The sequence below is a fragment of the Achroia grisella genome, unplaced genomic scaffold (assembly GCF_030625045.1).
Source record: "Achroia grisella isolate CSIRO2021 unplaced genomic scaffold, CSIRO_AGI_Agris_v1 utg18504, whole genome shotgun sequence".
In the NCBI taxonomy this organism is placed as follows: domain Eukaryota; kingdom Metazoa; phylum Arthropoda; class Insecta; order Lepidoptera; family Pyralidae; genus Achroia; species Achroia grisella.
In genome coordinates, this window is record NW_026712688.1 from 79495 (window position 1) to 101129 (window position 21635).

Below are 21635 nucleotides of genomic sequence, written 5' to 3' on the forward strand. Positions count from 1 at the left end.
GTAGCAGGGAATTCTAAGGCGGGATGAAATTTTAGTCTTCCAGATCAGCAATATATAAGGAATTAGACTGTGCATAACGTACCTTTTTATATGATAATTATATTTTTTTATATATGTATTTAAATATTTTATGTTTCGTTCGATTTTTATTGTCAATTTGAAATATATGTATTTTACCATCAGCGACCGTAGTTTCTCTTGTAACTAAAATTAAAATATATATTAAACATTAATAATTAAAATAGACTATCAATAATAATGAGTCGTCTCACGATGTCGTGATGATTAGAGTGCCGTTTATGTATATAAGCGACGGTTACCATTTACCATCATCATGTATATTAAAAAAATATATGAAAAGTAAGCTACTGAACTGAGTTCATTTATTAAACTTTTTTTTGCCATACAATTTATACCTATCTATACCTCTACGATCTATTAGCAGGGCTAACTAATATATATCAAAAACTCATAGAAATAGGTCAAGTAGTTTCTAAGGAGCATAATAACAAACATTGTTATACAAGATTTTTATATCTAATCTAAATATATATAACTCAAACGTGACTGACATAGTGATCTATGAACGCACAGCTCAACCCACTGGACGGATTGGGCTGAAATTTAGCATGCAGGTAGATGTTATGACGTAGGCATCCGCTAAGAAAGGATTTTGATTAATTCTACCCCCCGAGAGGACAAAAAAAGGGATGAAAGTTTGTATGAAACTTTGTCAATTTTAAACCGATCGGGCTGAGACTGCATAAAGCTACTATGACGTAGGCATCCCCTAAGAAAGGATTTCGATAAATTCCACCCCTAAAGGGGATAAATTAACGCAAGCGAAGCCGCGGACAAAAGCTAGTTTTAGGTATATATTAGACGTCCATAGGCTACGGTAACCGTTTACGACTCCTATTACATAACTATCTCTTCTACTCCCCAAAGCTTCCTGCAATTACACTTGACTATTCATGTTAAAAACGACCTGATCAATTAATTCACTCATAGGTACGCCTTAATATGGAAGAGGACACTGTCTCCTGAAAGTCATACTCGTGAACGGGTGCTGCTTGTACGGACTGGTCTGCTCTAATCACTATGACTGATTTCCTCTTATTAATTGTTTAACCAGTTGGTTGTATACTTAATATTTTTTCTAATTGAGTTAGTGCTAATTGGTAGTTTGTATTCACACACTTAAACTTAAAAATGTAAAGTAAGAATAAAATTATTTAAAAGAGCAACACGCAAGTTTCTTGCTCGTTCTTCTTGTGATGAGACAGCTTTCCGAATGAGCGGTAGATTAAAAAAAATGTGCTGACTATTCAAAAGTGCTTCAATGTAAGTTTATTTGAATAAATGATTTTCTATTTCTATTTCTCAATTATTTCTAAACACAAATAATTTCTATACCTCAGAATTTTATAAATGTTTTGCACAAATTATTTTGAAATAAAATTATTATAATTTGATGGCAATATGCTTTATTGCCAGTATCGTAATATAAAATGATTTGACAGCCTCGACGGTCTAGTGGTTTAGCACACCACCTTAATTCCGATGGTCCCGGGTTCGATTCCTCATACGGTACAAACATTTGTATTCAAGAGAATGATTGTTTCGGTCTAGGTGTTCTCTATATGTTTTTACAAAATAAGTGAGTTTGTATCGCTCTGGGTGTTTTCTATGTATATCTTAAAAAAAATGATTATGTATTTATGGGTCTAGTACCTAGTCTAGTACCCATAACAGAAGTTCTGCTTTTTTTTATTTTTTATTTATTTATTTCGGGATAACAACAGCTTATATTACTAATTTACAATTACAATTTTACTAATGTTAGCCAATTATAGTAATCCTCAATATAAATAGAGATACATTGCATATAACATAAAAAAAAAACCTTATTAGGTACCTTCGCTTGGGTCTAGATTACGCTGTGTAACTTAAAATATTATTATTATTATATCAAAAACTGAAGTGAATATAATTTAAAAATTAATATATAAGAACTTTCTACTTCCATAATCTTTGCTGAGCTGCGTACACGCGTCTCGATCCCTTTCTTTCACCAGTCGAGTAAAACGCGGTGCGGCGATCGCACGCGCCATGCCTGGCAGTTCCGTGACAGCTTGACAGTTGTGCAGTGACAGTTTGACAGTGCAACCATGACAGTGTTACGAGCGAGCCTCCTGCTCCTGCTGGCGAGCCTCCCGGCGGTTCTGTGCCAGGACGAGTCGTTCACAAGCTCATTACTCTCCGGTGAGTACTTTCAGTGTTAGATAGGTCGGGTATTTGGGTCGAACGCTACGATGCCTCTTGAATATTAATTAGTGTATCGATTTTGTGTACTAGTGGTCCGATAACAGTATAGTTAATTCTCGTTTTGCGTTTACGATTATGTTTCGGGCACAAGTTTATAATATACGATGATTTATTGAAATTATTAAATAGGTTTTTGTGTGTATACCGTATGTGCAACTTTAAGATGTGTATAAGAGAAATGTGCATACGTTGACAGGTTTTTTTTTAAATAACTAAATATATCTTATATATAAAATTCTCGTGTCACAGTTTTCGTTCCCATACTCCTCCGAAACGGCTTGACCGATTCTCATGAAATTTTGTGAGCGTATTGAGTAGGTCTGAGAATCGGTCAACATCTATTCATCCCCCTAAATGTTAGGGGTAGTCCACCTCTATTTTTTTTTTATTTTAAGGCAAAATAACGTTTGCCGGGACAGCTAGTGTTCTATATATTATATAAATCTATATATAGTATAAATGAAATCGCTTCCGATGTGTGTTCGTTTAGATCTTTTAAACTACGTAACGGATTTTAATGCAGTTTTAGCAATAGATAGAGTGATTCAAGAGGAATGTTTATATGTATAATACATGTACACTCGTGTAAAGCCAGGGCGGGTAGGTAGTAATATATAAAACTAAAAACATGTCATATAGCTACATGATGGCCTCAATTGCCTAGTAGTTTAGTACACCGCTTTACTTCCGATAGTCGCGGATTCGATATGTCGCATGTATATATGAGTATGATTGTTTGTATCGGTCTGAGTGTTTTCTATGTATAATATGTATGTATTTACGAAAAAAAAAACGTATCTATGTTAATTGTATCCGTTATCTAGTGCCCATAACACAAGCTTTAGCTAACTTAATTTGGGTCTAGATGGCGCTGTGTGAATTGTCCTGAGATTATTATTAGTTTATTATTATTATTATAAGTATGATTGTTTGTAGCGATCTGGTTGTATTCAATATATATTTATAAAAAAAATGTATTTATATCAATTGTCTAATACCCACACAAACTCTGTTTAACTTGAGAGTGGATGGTACTGTAAGAATTATCCAGGATTATTGTTTATTCACTATAATTGACAGTATTCAGTGTATCAAAGAAACAATTTTCTTTCTTTCTTTTTATTTTTCTACTGCATCGTTCATGTAGATTTCTTATAATCGGGTACAACATTCTTGCTTCATTCTTCCATATCTGTGTTACAAAATTAGGATAACAGTGTTATAAAAAACCACGGTACGAATATTTGTACCTACGGTCTGTCGGTTAAATACCTACTGCCACACTTTCCAATGATCGCGGGTTCGATTTCAGCACAATACAAACATTTGTAATCGAGTTATATTGATCTAAGTATGTCATCATTTGTTAAGTACACATATTACTGGTTTAGTTTGTGACTAGATGGCGCTGTGTTATATTGTAGCTGTAATTAAATTTTTTTTTAATTAGTTTTTTAACAGAATATACAAACTAAAATCATATTTTATTAACTGAGTGGGATTTATGAGGTTAAACTTGTGCAAAGTTGTTATATAGGTCCATCTGTTTCACCTATTTAAGCCACTTGCTTAGTAGGTTGTGTTGCCATTGAAAGGAACATTTTAAACCTTCGAAATAGCAAGAAATAGGTTCTAATCACTACGACTGAATTAATCTTATTGCGTATTTAATATTTGACTCTAATAAATTAGTGCTAGTTGGTAGTTTATATTCACACGTTTCGACTCAAAAATATAAAATTACAACAATTATTTAAAAGAGCGACACGCAAGTTTCTTCCTCTATTTTGTGATGAGACAGCTTTCCGAATGAACGGTAGATTAAAAAGATTATAACTATGACTAGTTTAAGGTGCTTCAATTGAGTTTATTTCATTAAATGATTTTCTTTTCTATTCTATAGGGTCCCACAGGTCCCACGATTTCCACATACCATTAGGTATGCCGTCAGATAGTTTATATTTTCAGTAATAATAATAATAACAAATAGAATTTTTGGGAAAAAAAAGAAAATAATAATAACGGTGCTCTTAGATTCTGCCCGCATTGTACGCCGGTTTCTCTCCCTGGGGCCCTGAACCCCGGCCGACTGTGCTTCTGCCGGGAGTAAGTTGCCATCTCCTCTCCTTAAGAGGGGAGATGAGATTTCTTTCGGAAATATAAAAAAAAAAAAATAATATTTATTTCAAGAAAAGACACTTCACATGAGACACAACTTTACAAATATAGATCTTAACTTAACTTACCCTATGACTGTTAAACAAAGTGGTCAGTTGTGTTTATTTACAACGGTCTCTGCACTAAACATAGCTTGTATCGCAGGGGCCAGACTCTGTTTACCTATTTAGTTGATTTTAGGACAGTCAGTTCTAATACAGTATCTACATAAAATTTAGATTATAAGGTAATTTATTAATTAAAATAAAGATTAAGTGTGTGTGTGTGCGTGTGTACCTGTGTGTGTGTTTGTGTGTGTGTGTATGTGTGTGTCTGTGTGTGCGTTTAAATGTGTTTGTTTATGTCTTTGGAGTTATTTATTTTGTGAGAATGGGGATGCTTAGTTTTGTGACTCAATAATGTTCTCCGTTTACGAGTAGTTAAGTTTTAGAAGCCAGGTCTCTGCAGTTTCCTTAGCCTGTCTTAAAGTTAGTTCTCTTATATCTATAAAACGACATGTAGTATTATATATTTATATATTTAGTAATAATACGAATAGGGACAGTAAACCAGGCTGTCGGCTCATTTCTTTATATCATAATCCATATATATATTATAAATAAAGAAGAGCTTGTCTTCTTGTTGCCTCTTCACGATTAAACGGCTGAATCTTAATGATTTTGATGTGACTACATATTGTATGTAATAAAAAATATCCAAATATTTTTATTCATGTAGGTCTATTACAGACTCTTATTATATGTCAATTCCACCGACAGTTCGGAGTGATTTCGAGATGAGAAGAACTAACAAGAAACTCAGCTCTTATTCTTTTCATATGAGCTTGTACATGTTTATAAAAGTACAGATTCATTTATTAATTCAAATTTGGGGGAATTAATTTACCGCCGGCATCCCACATAGTATATGTTCTATGTTAAAAAGGCAATTAAAGTCTTGCGATAATCAGATATAGATAAATAGACAAAAACTGTTAGATTTATTAAATACCAGTAAGTCCTCGGAGAGAGCCTGGAGATCTGTAGTACAGGTTTCAACTTAGTTCAGATTCCAGACTCTCTCAAGGCTTGTAAGTTAAGTACATACTTTTGTTACTTTGTTCAATATTGTAAGTTTCCTTGTGAGCAGTAAATAAAGATTATTATTATTATTATAGATAAATAGAATGTTAGAACAGAATTGGAAATAGTATTTATTCAAATAAACTTAATATACATACTTTTGAATAGTCATATAAAAAAAAGACGCCGTCGCTGTTAAACTCTCTGAGGTGCTCCCGGCAGAAGTGGTGAGTGTTACCAGGCCGGTCAAGTCCTCTGAGTTCCATGTCTTGGACCTGGACGCTACAACAGCAGCTGATATGGTGGCAGCCGTAGCGCGACTGCGCCGAGGCCTCAAGTAATTCAATTGTGTTTCTTGCCAGTTCTTCTCAATTGGATCTATATACTGAACTGGACGGTAGGGTAAAAATTAAAAATATAATATAAAAAATTTGACGTTCACAAGCGCCTAAAATGAATTGAATTTGAATTTGAATAATACTTTTTTAATTCTACCGCTCATTTACCAGTCAGACTTACGACAAGAGGTCGTTCCTCTTGTCTGGGGTCTGGTTAACGAAAAAAATTGTAGTCATATTTTTTATTCTACCACTCAATCGTTAATTGCAAGGGGAACGAGCAAAAACTTATTTGTTGCTGTTTTAAATAAATGTATTTTATCATTACATATTTAAGATACCGTGGTAAGTTACCGAAGGATCTTAAATGAAGTAATAGAGAAATGCCTGTACTCAATTGACGTTTTTTTTTGTTATTAATGACATTCTTATAACAATATGTAAATTTATTAATTTTATCAATCTATTATATATCAACCATCACATCAACATTCAAATATATACAATTCAAGGAAATAACAAAAAGGTTAGTCGACATCACAGAAGACCGAAGAGCTGGCAGCTACCTCGGACAAAGAATTAGTCTAGCCATTCAAAGAGGGAACGCTGCCAGTATCTTCGGAGCTTTGCCTAAAGGGACTATTTTTGATAATATATTTTAGTTATTATATTATATTTTTAAGGTTTTTAATTTTAGGTTCTTAGATGTACATTGTTCATGAATAAATAAATAAAATAAATAAGAGTTCTTGTGAATACAAACTGCAAGATTGACAGTAAATAAATATAATAGTTACTTGACTAACAATTTCTTTTATATTCTTTATCGTACTTTGAAATAAATTTAATTATAGAAAAAGTGAGGAATGGTGAACTTATCTCTAATTTTTTATCACCAGAAAACAGTGCGGTTTCAGAAACTCTTAGGTTGTGAAATGAACTTCCTGCCGAGGTTATCTCACGAGACTACAGAAAAGAGATAGTCGGACGTGCCTGACACCCCTGGTGTTTCAGGCGTCCATAGGCTACGGTAACCATTTACCATTAGATGGGCCGCATGCCTATTTGCCACCATAGTAGTATAAAAAAAAAGAGATAGTCGAACTAACAGCGTGGTATACCTAGAAGTAAACTGAATTTCCTGCCACCTATTTTCATGCTTTATTACTAATCATCCACTAGCAATCGGGACTGCTTCAGATATAGCGACATCTAGCGGCTACGGCAGCGAAATAAAATAGCTCGCAGAATAGCCCGAGTTAGGAAGGAACCATTTGCTTGTATGGGATGGGGTATCTGTATGTAATATTATCTTATATTACTATCTATCCATTATCTTATTTTACTAGTAGTGAGTTGGTTACACTTGTGCAACTTAGAGTACAATAAAAAGGACTTGTATCCAGAGCCATAAAACATATTAATAAAAAAAAACAACAGTATAATTTACTCGTCACTAGAAGAATGTGGAAAAACTAGCTTATTGCTCTTTTAAATAATTGTATTTTAGCATTACATATTTAAAATTGTGTGAATACAAACTGCCAAATAGCAAGATAAATAAAAGTTAATAAATATAATAACTACTTGAGTAACAAAACTCATTTATTTAAGAGACTTTGGATATGGGTTTGAATTAATCGTGAGTAATGTTAGAATGGGTTCTAATTTCTGGTCCATACCTACAGTGAATAAATAGATCATAAAACATCACCTAAAACAATAACAAGTTGAAAGTCATGGTCAGACATGGTCATAGGCAATGATATTTCGTTTTAAAACGAGCACAAGCCATAATTCTCATTCTTTTTTACGAGTCGTAATTTTTAATCATTGCATTTTTTCCTGTTCGCAATTTTGAGGTTTAGCTTTTATGGTACAGGAAATTATTATAGTCGATCCTCTTAATGAAATCGTTTTATAATATAATACAGTATTATTAGAATTATAAATAATCTTTATTCAATAAATATATGAGCAACGAATTAGCACTTTTTAATAGTCATATAATTTTTAATCCACTACACATTCGGAATGCTGACTCATCACGAGAAGAATTAGCAAGAAACTTGCGTGTTGCTCTTTTCAATGAATGTTGTTCTAAGTAAATACATATTAACAAGGATTAGGCATGCGACAATTAACATAGAAACCGCTATGTTTACTAATATTATAAACGCGAAAGTTTGTGAGTATATGATAGATGGATGGACGTATATTTATTACTCTTTCACGCAAAAACTACTCAACTGATTTTAATGAAACTGTACACTAATATAGCTTACTAGCTGTGCCCGCGTTTCAGCCGCACGAAGTTTATATACTGTATGTTATTCTGATGTATAATCTATATTACTGTAAAGTTTCATCAAAATCCATTCAATAGTTTTTGCGTGAAAGAATACCAAACATCCATCACAAACTTTTATAACATTAATAAGATACATCAGAATAACATAGGCTACAAATGTAACGCGAGTGAAACCGCGTGCACAGCTAGTGTTACATACATGAATGTAATGAATTAACAAGGTGATGTTTTTCAATCGTAGTATAGTGAGGGCAGCGGCGCTCGTGTGTTGCGATAACGGTGTCATCCCGTTAAATGAGTACGAGTTGTACTTACAAGTAGATCTGTGAGCCGCATACACCGTCCCATACTCCACCAGGGCTGTCAACACACTGTTTTTTCCGTACTACTATAATTTGATTATACATACATGAGAAATTGAAAGAGACAAATATTCTCACCGTTGCTTCTCAATTTGTATATTCAAATATCCTATATGTTCATAGAAATCTTGACTTATTTCCAAAAAACAGCAATATTCATAATATTAATATTTAAAGACAAACTTGCTGTCCCCAAGTATTGTTTAGAAAAAGTCAATAGGTATAAAAATTTACAATAAGATACCAAAGGATATATTGGAATTACCTTAAAATAAATTCAAAACATCTGTTAAATCATATTTACTGAGCAAAGCCTATTACTCAATAAACGATTACTTGAATGATGACCGTGCACGGCAATAGTTCACGCACGGGATTTTCATTTAATGTAGACATAGACACCTATAAAAATAAACATTGTAAATATACTGGCATTAAAAAAAAGAAATTCAATTGAGTTTTTTGCTAGTTCATCTCAATTGAATCTTTATACTAAACTGGACGGTAGGGAATATATATATATATACGATGGTGAAATTGCGGGCACATTTTCACCATTGTAATCAGCGTTCACTAAAGGAATAAATTTCTCGTACTATTGGCATCTCCCTTCCGATAGATCTCCAGTTCAATTCAAACGTAAGCCGTATCCGTCAGACGGGAGTTAGCTTCAGCCGCTCTATAAGTCCTTCCTTTGGTTTGGAGTGCCATCTACGCTCGCCCCCTACCGGTGAAGCTGTAAAGGCCAGTTGCGGACAACTGCATTAGAGTAGTCCGAAAAAAAACTGTTGGCATCCCTAATTACAGGTACAGCACACCGCTAATTTATTACATTAACTTACTGTTTTACGTAAATAGAAGACTGTAAAAATACGTCTGCGTACCTCTGTCTCATCTATTTCAGCCACTAAACTACATGTTTTCTTATATGTGTGAAAAATAGCAGAGAAATCTATATAATATATATAACTCAAAGGTGACTGACATAGTGATCTATCAACGCACAGCTCAAACCACTAGACGGGTCGCGCTGAAATTTGGCATGCAGGTAGATGTTATGACGTAGGCATCCGCTAAGAAAGGATTTTGATTAATTCTACCCCCGAGGAGATAAAATAGGGCTTGAAAGTTTGTATGAAACTTTGTCAATTTTAAACCGATCGGGCTGAGACTTTGCATGCATAAATCTACTATGACGTAGGCATAGGAAAGGATTTTGATAAATTCCACCCCTAAGGGATAAATTAACGCGAGCGAAGCCGCGGGCAAAAGCTAGTTTTAGTGTAAGAGGCATGATATCTTAGGTCTATGGAATAGCACCCCATGAGTTATTTATTAATGCAAATTCTTCTATCGTAAAGTACAGGTTACAAAGGTTTTAAGAAATAAATAGTAAGTTGCTCTCTTCTGTAGTTACTCATATAAATATGATAACAATATATATATTTATTAGTTAGTTATGGCTTTTTATAGCATATGGGACATACAAACTTGCGGCTCAACTGATGGTTAAGTGATTACCTCCGTAAATTAGCACCTGCAACACCAGGGGAGTTGCAAGTGCGTTGCCGGCTCGGTATCACGGGTGTTACATGATAACGTGATACTCGTAAGCTATTCATGATGATTGATTAATACTTGCAATAAGGTGGCGCATCTCATTCTAAGTGTTCCGGTTATTTAGTTAAATAAAATCTTACCTATAATATAAATGTGGAATTTTATGAATGTATATAGATAGATTGATGTTTGTTACTCTTTCACGCAAAAACTACTGAATGTATTTTAATGAAACTTTACAATAATATAGCTTACTAGCTGTCCCGGCAAACGTTGTTTTGCCTTAAAAAAAAAAATTTTGGGTGGACTACCCCTAACATTTAAGGGGACGAAAAATAGATGTTGGCCGATTCTCAGACCTACTCAATACGCTCACAAAATTTCATGAGAATCGGTCGAGCCGTTTCGAAGGAGTATGGGAACGAAAACTGTGACACGAGATTTTTATATATAAGATATATCAGAATAAACTATTATTTTTACTTACTAAATGATTACTTAAATGACGAGTGTGAATGGCAATAGTTGTTCATGCACGGGGTTTTCATTTAATGTCAGACATAGACAACTACATAAGCAGACAATGTAAATAAACTAGCTTCTAAAAAAAGAAATCAGTTGAATTTCTTGTCAGTTCTTTTCAATTGAATCTGTATATCGAACTGTACGGTAGAGCAAAAAATTAATATAAAAACGTTCGTAAGCGGTTAAAGTATCCTACGAGAATAATTGGAGTCATTTCAATTGATTTATAGCGTGGATAGAGGATTATATGCACTCTTAATATAAAAACTTGATGTTTATAAATGGTTAAAATATCCTATAAGTATAATTAATTTAGTTTGATTTAATTTATAGCGTGGATAGATAGATAAATAGATAATTCATTTATTGTCAACACAACACAAATAACACAATCATCATCATCATCATCATCATAATCTCAGCCCGAAAGACGTTCACTACTGGTCAAAGGCCTCCCCCAAAGATCTCCATGACGATCGGTCCTGCGCTGCTCATATCCATAGCCTTCCAGCGATCTTGACCAGATCGTCGGTCCACCTGGAGGCCTTCCCACGCTGCGTCTTCCGGTCCGCGGTCACCACTCGAGGACTTCATTTTCCCAACGGCCAACTGTCCTACGAGCTATGTGCCCTGCCCATTGCCATTTCAGTGTCGCAATTCTTCGGGCTATGTCGGTCACTCTGGTTCTTCTGCGGATCTCCTCATTTTTGATTCGACCACGCAGAGAAACTACAAGCATAGCTCTCACTCAATCATTACATAGTATAATATATTATTATTATAATACATAAAACAAAGTCGTTGTCGCTGTCTGTCCGTCCCTATGTATGCTTAAATCTTTAAAACTACGTAACGGATTTTGATGTTCTTTCTTTTAATAGATAGAGTGATTCAAGTGGAAGGTTTATATGTATAATACATGTACACCCGTGCAAAGCAGGGGCTAGTAACTAGTTAGTATATAAAGCGGACCTATCCATCAATAAAATCGAATTCATCGCCACTCCGCGCCGTACCGTAGTGATATTTCAGCGCGTTTAAAACTCGCCTTATCTAATTGACATGCCACTTTCACTTCGTCTCGTAGATTAGTGTATAACATGTCTTCAGGCGTAACTAGTCTTTACCGGCGGCGACCACCATTTTACCGTGACAATCAAAATGAAACCTCGACAGTGAGTTTCTTGACAGTTCTCAGCTCGAGAGCACTCCTAAATGGCGGTAGATTTGACATATCAGAAGAGTCTGTAATAGATGTTACTAATATAATTATGTTTATAATTAAATTAAATTTAATAATTATTATAAATTAAGTTTAATTTCATTTAATAATAATTATAATAAAATAAAACAATTTAGTAATGAAATAATGTAAAATGTTACAGACGCCAACAACAAATTTGATTAAATTTGGTATTAGTTTGCAAACTTGGTACCAGAATGCAATTAATATTGTAATATATGCATAATAATATATATATATATATTACAATAAAAATAAAAAATAAAAAGGTTTTCAGAAATACTTCTCAAATAATGAAGACATGTTGTTTAAGCTAATATAGTTGAGTACACAATAGAATAGTTCCAAAATGTTAACTAGATGTCGCTGTGTAAAATATGTACAATTTCTACATCGCGGTGGCAAGATATTTTTGCATTATCTCTTAAGATATAGTACGTTTTTGCCCCCTCCGATCGATCCCCCGTCCAATTCAAACGAGGACCGATGTTACAACGGCCTGAGCCGAGGTTCGAACCCCTAGCGGTGCCCTCAGACCAAAGTCGTATCCGTCAGACGGGAGTTGCCTTCAGTCGTTCCATAAGTCCTTCCGAGGGTTTGGAGTGCCATCTGCACTCGCCCCCTATCGTCCGGTGAAGCTGCAAAGGCCAACAGCGTTAGAGTAGTTTTGAGTACGGAAAAAATGTACAAATTAAATTTAAATTGTCATTAGTACAGCACTAAATATATTAACTTTTTGTCTGCTGTTGCTGATTCACTACTTTTAAATATATTATACTACATTCAAAATCATTTAAAACTACAAAAAGGCACAAATTAATTTAAATTGGCGAAATATTTAATCTGCATTCACTAAAAAATAACTATTCAAAATCATTTAAAACTAAATTTATTTGAATAAAAACTACACTCCTATAATATTCAATAAAATAATATAGTATAGAATGCGCGTTGATGTCTTTTGTATAACTTCGCGTACACAGTATGTGTATGCGAAGTGATACAAATATTTTTGTGTATAAGTAAATCAATGTAATATTCTTTGACATATTTTTTATTGATTGAAATTAAGTATTTTTATTGCTTTTAATATTTAGAATAGAATATATTTTATTTTAGTAATGAAACAAACCAAGAATCAATGTAGAGAACCAGTTAAATAATTCGTTCACTTAATTACAATAACATGTTTAAAATATTGAATACTGTGAACGAAGGACTGAAGAAGCAATAATATAATATTATTACAAAAGTAAAATAGCAGAACAAGAATGACAATATGATATATATATATTCTATATAAAATAATAGACAAAATATATAAATATTATACAAGAGGTGCGTCGTGCACTAATATAAAGAAATGTACCTACATCATATGTACCAATAATTAGAATAAGCAGTTTATTATTCTATTAAGCTACGGACGGAATTATAGACATAAATGTTCCTTTATTAATAACTAGCTAGCCAACCCGGCTCCCCACAGGTATTATAACATATAAACCTTTCTCTTCAATCCTTCTATCTATTGCTAAAACTGCTACAAAATCCGTTGCACAGTTTCAAACATAGACGAACCGACTGAACAGACGGATGCGACTTCATTTTATACTATGTAAAGATATATTAGTATAAATTAGAACCAGTGAATCCATCGGTCAATTAACCTTCAAACGCCACAAAGAAAACCATCAAGGAACGTAATACACAATTTATCGAGATCATAAAACTGCAAGTTCAGTGTCGCCTGCCACCGCCGCCGATGAGTCTGCAGGACTTTCTCCTCCCTCCTCCCCTGCACTCCTCTCCACTGCACTCCCCTCCCCCGCACTCCACTCCCCCGCCCCGCGGCCGGTGGTCGCTGGACCACCAGCGGGCGGCATCGCGCGCGCAAATTACGCGAACAAGTTGAATAATCTCCGATAAGGTGTGTCGTCGTTTTATTGGGTTTGCTTCACCCGGTTACAGCCTCATGCAGTTATGACTAAGGATATAAATAACATTTTTGAGTCACAAAAATATGTTGGAAACATCATGTCGTTATGACTAAAGATATAAATAACATTTTTGATTATTATATATTTTATTATTTCCAAAAAAACAGCAATGTTTATAATATTAATACTAGATGTAAAGACAAACTTGCTGTCCCCAAGTATCGTATAGAAAAAGTCAATAGGTCTTTTATGGGATTAGGTATAAAAAATTACTGAGATACCAAAGGATCTACTTGAATTACCCTTAATTAATTCTGTTAAATCATATTTACTGAGCAAAGCTACTAAACGATTACTTGAATGACGAGCGTGCACGGCAATAGTTGATCATGCACGGGATTTTCATTTAATGTTAGACATAGACACTTACATAAATATATATTGTAAATAAGCTGGTATTTAAAAAGAAAAAATAAGTAATTCAATTGAGTTTCTTGCCAGTTCTTCTCAATTGGATCTATGTGTGTATATATTGAACTGGTCGGTAGGGAAAAAAATTACGTTCATAAGCGACTGAAATGTTCTACATGAAACAATGATTTTTGAATTTTGATTCACGGACATATGTTGGAAATATTATGCCGTTGTGACTAAGGACATAAATAACATTTTTGAGTCACAAAAATATGTTGGAAATAACATGCCGTTATGACTAAGAACATAAATAACATTTTTGAGCTACAAAAATATGTTGAACACATCATGCCGTTATGACTAAGGACATACATAACATTTTTGAGTTCTTCCATTGAAGCACTTTTGGAATAATTATCACATTTTTTCAATCTACCGCTCATTCGGAAAGCTGTCTCATCACAAGAAGAATGAGTAAGAAACTTGGGTGTTGTTCTATTAAATAATTTTATTGTTAATTAACATTATTAAGTTGAAGTATGAATACAAACTACCAACGAACACTAATTTAATTATTTTTTCTATTACATAAAAAGAATGCCAGGATTGTTATATTGTCTATAAGATTTTTATTCCGATAATTTCACTGACTCACACGGTTTCCCTGTCCGGGTGTCCGGGTGTACCGGACAGAGTAGTTAGTAAGTCACAAATGACTCACTGTCGGTCTGGGAAATAGAAAGTCTGTTACTGGACGCGAATTAATTAACTTACAAATATTTAACTCATGTGTGTCACAATAGTGAGTATGTCACATATTTATACCGATTACTTCGCCTATTCCTGTGTTCTTAACTAATGAGGTTTTTTTTTACTTTTCAAAAGGGCCCCTAATTCTTGGGCCAAAATAAATGTTGTACATGTTTACAATTACACAGATTAATTTTTAAATTCAAATTTGTGACGATAGAGTGACCACCAGCACCAGCACATGATATTGCAAAGGCAAATAGCCTAATCAGTGTTCGTAACCAAACAGACCACTCCGTAGAAGCATCACCCGTTCTCGAGTATGACGACATACAATACATTACCTTCGACATTAAGAGTTAAGTAAATAAACTAGCCGTTAAATATCCGTACAGCATCCCATCGTCAATTGAGCAGAGGAAACTATTAAAGAAAGCGTTGTGCACGCATCTGTTATACAATGTATGCGTTCAGTTACTAACTACCTGTTACCCGCCACTTTGTCCGTATGGAATTTAACAATTTTTTTATTCAAATAAATAATATTTCTAAAATAAAAGTAGCCTAAGTTACATCTTATAACATTAGCTATCTGCGAGCGAAAGTGCCGTCAAAATAAGACCAGCAGTTTTAAGGATTAGCAGGAATAAATAGACAGAAAGTAAAAATTAATTTATTGATGTAAGTACCACATAAACTTTCATATGCAATTGATGACTTCCGAAGGTCACAGGTTCGATCCCTCACACGGCACAAGCATTTGTATTCATGAGTTTGTATCTGTCTGGGTGTTTTCTATGTGTATTTACGAAAAAACATATATTTATATATTTGTATTAGTTGTGAATTATCCTGAGATTATTATTATTATAATATGCATTTAGTGAAAAACTGTTAATTTTAAATAATAAACAGATCCCCTAGCGGTGCCCTCAGGCTAGTCATATCCGTCAGTCGGTTGGCCTTCAGCCGCTCCATAAGTCCTTCCGCGGGTTTGGAGTGCCATCTGCACTCGCCCCCTATCGTCCGGTAAGCTGTAAAGGCCAGCCGCGGCCAACAGCATTAGAGTAGTCCGAAAAAAAAATCATTAGCAAACCTGCGCCGGCGAGGATTGCAGCCAGGCGTGCGCGCGCGCATGCAATGTCATTTCACTCGTTATTTATTCAATTGATTGTTTGCGCCATTCAGCAATCACGAAACCATATCAACTACCTACATACAAGTATATACTCTGTCTCTACTAAGTTCCTCAGTCTCGATGGTCTAGCGTTTTAACACACCGCTTTGCTTCCGATAATCGCAGGTTCGATTCCTTGCACAGTGTAAACATTTGTATTCATGAGTATGATTGCTTGTCTGTCTGTGTGTTTTCTATTTACATTTACAAAATAAAAAAATATTTACACACCAATTTATACAAAACAAAATATAATCATCAGGCAGCAAAACTGTTCAGCAGTTTGTCAGCAGCAAATATTATATCAGTATTGAGATAGATATTGATATCAATTGTTGATTGTATGTATTGGTTTTGGATGTTTTCTATGTATATTATGTACGTATGTATTCACAAAAAAAATATCTAAGTATTTATATCAGTTGTCTAGTACCTATAACACAAGCTCTGCTTAACACAATGCTGTTGGCCGCAGATGGCTTACCGTAGGGGCGAGTGCAGATGGCACTCCAAACCCGCGGAAGGATGGAGCTGTGTTAACTTTGTCTGAGGGCACCACTAGGGTTATCGGCTTACAATCGATCGTTTTTGGACGGGGGATCGATTCTGCTTATTAGATGGAGCTCTGTTAATTGTTCAGGGTTATTTACTATATCTTTTTTTATTAAGATATTTGAGCTATTCATTTATATTTTAGACCAGTAGTACTGCATACTTCATAGATATATTCTGTTCGTCATTTTATTAGAGTTCGCTGCCTAGTGATTATACACTCTATCCTGAGGATATAAAAACCATCGCTCATAAGAATGTTCTTCATATCTTGTCCCTGACGGGCCTAGGCAGCGAACTCTAATGAAATGACGAGCAGAATATATCTATTACTATTACTACTATACCATGATCGATGGTTTTTATATAGAGTGATTATACACTCTATCCTGAGGATATAATGCATATAATAATAATAATATAATATGTATAATACACTATTGTGTTATGGGTACTAGACAACTGACATAAACACTTAGATTTTTTTTCCAAAGGAGATAACTCAATACTCTAGTAGTATGTATGAGTATTTAATATTTAATAGAATTAGTGCTAATTGGTGGTTTGTATTCACACACTTAAACTTAAAAATGTAAAGTAATAATAAAATTATTTAAAAGAGCAACACGCAAGTTTCTTGCTCGTTCTTCTTGTGATGAGACAGCTTTCCGAACGAGCGGTAGATTAAAAAATGTAATGACTATTCAAAAGTGCTTCAATGTAAGTTTATTTGAATAAATGATTTTCTATTCTATTCTATTCTATTCTATGAAGTAGAAGTTTGTTTTAATTGAATTAATAAGAAAGTAAGAAGAGTTTCATAAAGTGTAGCTGACATATCAAGTTGCGTTTACAAAATTATAGTTTATCAAAAGAAAGTTGGATTGCGTTTTGTTATGTCATTCGCGTGACAACTTAACTGGTTGCTAAGTTATGATCAGCTGAGGTGAGTGACCTCTCATACCTCTCATATGTTAGGATAGCAAAGTATTATAGTATTAGGTACATTTATATAGGTATTATTAGTAATATTGTTGCGGGTGAATGATACGTTGTTGTTGGTCGAGACGATGTATATTACAGATGGTAATAAACTGACAATATGTACATAGAAATAATGATCTTATATACTAAATAACAATAGGAAAATGTAAGGTGGGGTGACACAGTTTAGACACAGCAGTGCTTGCAGTGCAGTGCAATATTGAATTTGTCTTACTAGACATTATTTAATGCGATTATTATTTTGATGTATCTAGGTGACTGTGTCCCATGAATATCTTTTTTTATTTATATTAGGCTACGAATAGCCCATATAATAAACACCTTATAGACATATAATATTACTAGCTGTACCCGCGACTTCGTCTGCGTAAATAATGAAAATATATTTAATGACCTAACCCAATAAAACTCATATAAAAAAGTTTCATCGCTTTAGCTTAAAAATGACGATACAAATATCCATATAATTCAATACACAGTCTGAAAAATAAGTTTGAAGTATCTAACTTTGATAATGACGACACTTCCATACAATCTTCATCTCTCTTTCAACTCCTTACAACAGTTTTTATATTCAACTAGCTTTTGTCCGCGGCTTCGCTCGCGTTAATTTATGCCCTTAGTGGTGGAATTTATCAAAATCCTTTCTTAGGGGATGCCTATGTCATAGTAGCTTTATGCATGCAAAGTCTCAGCCCGATCGGTTTAAAATTGACAAACTTTCATCCCCTATTTTATCCCCTTGGGGGCAATTTAAATCAAAATCCTTTCTTAGCGGATGCTTACATCATAACATCTACCTGCATGCCAAATTTCAGCCCGATCCGTCCAGTGGTTTGGGCTGTATGTTGATAGATCACTATGTCAATCACCTTTGAGATCTAGATCAATAGACAAAAAAAATAAATTTCAAGCTTCTAGCTTTAAAAATGACGATTCTTCCTTACAACAATGATTATGTGCCATCTGCGCTAATGATTTACTCTGGCAGGGAACTAGTAGACGGTGATAGGATAAGCATGAGGTAGGTCAGTCGATCCATCGTGATGTATTCATCAGGAATTTACCTCAATGGTTTCAAGGGGGAACCGCTAAGGCAACAAGACTTGATTGATACATTGCTAGTGGTGCAGTAATTAGTACACATTTTTAACAATTAGTAGTGTATTTTTGTAGAAGCACAGATAACATGTAGAAGTAAGGCGTGTGTGTGTTAAAAATGTGTACTAATACACATTTTTAACAATTCCTATTCCCCCAATGGGATATAGACGCCTTACTTCTACATGTTATCTGTGCTTCTACAAAAATACACTACTAATTATAATTATACGCGAGTCAAACCTAAAAAACCCAGTTCTCTCACATTATCTTTACACAGTATAAAACAATAGATTGAGTGATTCAAGAGGAACGTTTATATATATTACATTTACATCCGTGCGTGTAGTTAGTTTTTTTTTTGAGAGATGATAATGGAATGCTGCCTACTCCTGCGCTAACGGTATACGCTGGCGGAGCATCAGTGGAGGATGATAAGATGACTATGAGATCAGATCAGACAGGAATTTAACATGATAGTTTCCAGGGGGAACCGCGTAGAGGTCAACCTAACGTGGTATATCGCTAGCAATGGTTATAAATCCACATTACTAACAACCCCGTCCCCCCGCCTGTAATTAGTTAAAAATAACTCTAAAACACGATCACAACTTAGGACGAACAAACATAATAGACAAAGGTAAGTACATAGAATTGTTATCTTGTAAATAATCATCGAAATCCAATCGATGAGTGTGCTTTCCCCGGTCGTTGACCGCGCGAAAGTCGTCACTCGTCAGGCGATGTAACCTGGCGTTTATTTATCAGAGAGTCGATTTATTTTATTTTACATTATGCCTAAGAAGTCGTCACTTCTTTGTTGGCTACTAGACTATTACTTAACATTATATAAAAGATATATAATCAGATAGATAGAATATACTTTATTTGTAACACACAGCCAAGAAAGCATCACTACATAATATAAAATATATTCGCTATGTCTGTCTGTCCGTCCCTATGTATGCTTAAATCTTTAAAATTACGCAACGGTTTTTTTAATAGATAGAGTGAATCAAGAGGAAGGTTTAAATATATAATATATGTATACCCGTGCGAAGCCGTGGCGAGTAGCCAGTAAACAGTATATTAAAGGACAACAGATCAGGATGATATTTCAGTTTCTGGCGGGTGGTGAAACTCAGCAACTGGTATTAATCCGAACAATTCCTCAGAACACTCCCCGTGATATATGCGGTAGAAAATGCACAGAGATGCAATATCTCGCCGCAAAGCCAATGGGTCGAGTCTATCACATAGATGATTGACTCGACCCATTGGCAATGATTCTGGCTGCTCGGTTCTGAGATAACATGCATACACACATAACTCTTTCAACCCCTTATAACCCTTCTATCGCATTCAAAAGTACCCTATATGCTTTCTCAGGGTCTATACTATCTGTGTACCAAATTTCATTTAAATCGGTTCAGTAGTATTGGCGTGAAAGCGAGACAGACAGACAGACAGAGTTACTTACGCATTTATAATATTAGTAAGGATGTATGTATATTATTATATTTATTATATGTATGAAGGTATCCGCAGAATACCAGCGTCGTGGCACCCCGTCACGACATATGCTGAGCGGAGACCTATTTGTTACGAAAATAATCCAATATGTAAAATAATATTGTTTTTTTATATTGTTATATGTATCAAATAAACTTACTTTCTTTCCTTCTCCTTTCTCAACAATGTGTCCACTCATATAAAAAAATCTGTTCAATTAAGAACATTTTTGTATGTATATTATTATATTTATTATATGTATAAAGGTATCCGTAGAATATCAGCGTCGTGGCACCCCGTCACGACATATGCTCAGTGGAAACCTATTTGATACGAAAATAATACAATATGTAATTTAATAATTATTTTTTAATTGAACAGATTTTTTTATGTGCAAAAGTGCTTTTATGATGTACTACGTGTAACTATACTTCAGTATTATTAAATAACTGTATGATTCATTCACCATTATTCTAAATGAAGTGCTAATTTCGGCAATAACTTACAATGACCATAAATCGTCTCCAGCGCATAGCAACTGACGTACGCACTGATTTAGTCTCTTACATGCACAGGGTTGCCAACAAGCAGATAACAAACAACAAGAAATTGAAATAATCTTTATTCAAATAAATTTAATATAAGCACTTTTAATAGGCACATTTTTATATTCTACACTAGTTTTATAACACAAACTCTGCTTAACTTCAAGACAATTCACACAGCGCCATCTAGTCCTACTAGATGGCGCTGTGTGAATTGTCTTGAGAAATTCTGAAACCTTTAGTAAAAGAGCTTTAGTTTTAGTATTCCACATACACACCAGGAGTTAGAGGAGAGGAGGAGGAGGAGGACCACCTTCAGAAAGGTGGGACAGTAAGTTGATAGGGCAGCAAGTTGGTGGGGACTCGGGCTACGAACGCCTTGAAACTCGCGCTGTGACTCGACTCCAGCTGCATCAACCTCAATTCAAAATTCAAAATATCTTTATTCATATAAGGTCTATTACAGACTCTTATGATATATCAAATCTGCCGTTAGTTCGGAAAGATTTCGATACGAGAAGAATTGACAAGAAACTCAGTTCATTTAATAATTTTATTATTATTATGCCCTTCATGCACGAGGTGGCAACCCTGCACGCATGTACTTTCGTTTTCGGCACGGCGGCCGCGGTGGAGGCGATTTCACCGGTCCTCCGCATTAGGTCATCGGGTAACGGTTGTGAGACGTTTGTTGGCGGCTGTTGTAAGTCACAAGCTGTAGCGGAAATTTCAT

At 34.5% G+C, this 21635-nt stretch overlaps 1 protein-coding gene across 1 annotated transcript in view; it reads left to right on the top strand.

Moving 5' to 3' along the window:
* Positions 1-2088: 2088 nt before the first annotated feature.
* LOC131841619 (protein masquerade) overlaps positions 2089-21635 on the top strand; it is a 49267-nt gene continuing 29720 nt past the window's right edge. Inside the window, exon 1 of the mRNA XM_059189942.1 lies at positions 2089-2265. Within this exon, the coding sequence (XP_059045925.1) occupies positions 2172-2265 (94 nt within the window). The 5' untranslated portion in view covers positions 2089-2171. The remainder of the gene's footprint in view (positions 2266-21635) is intronic.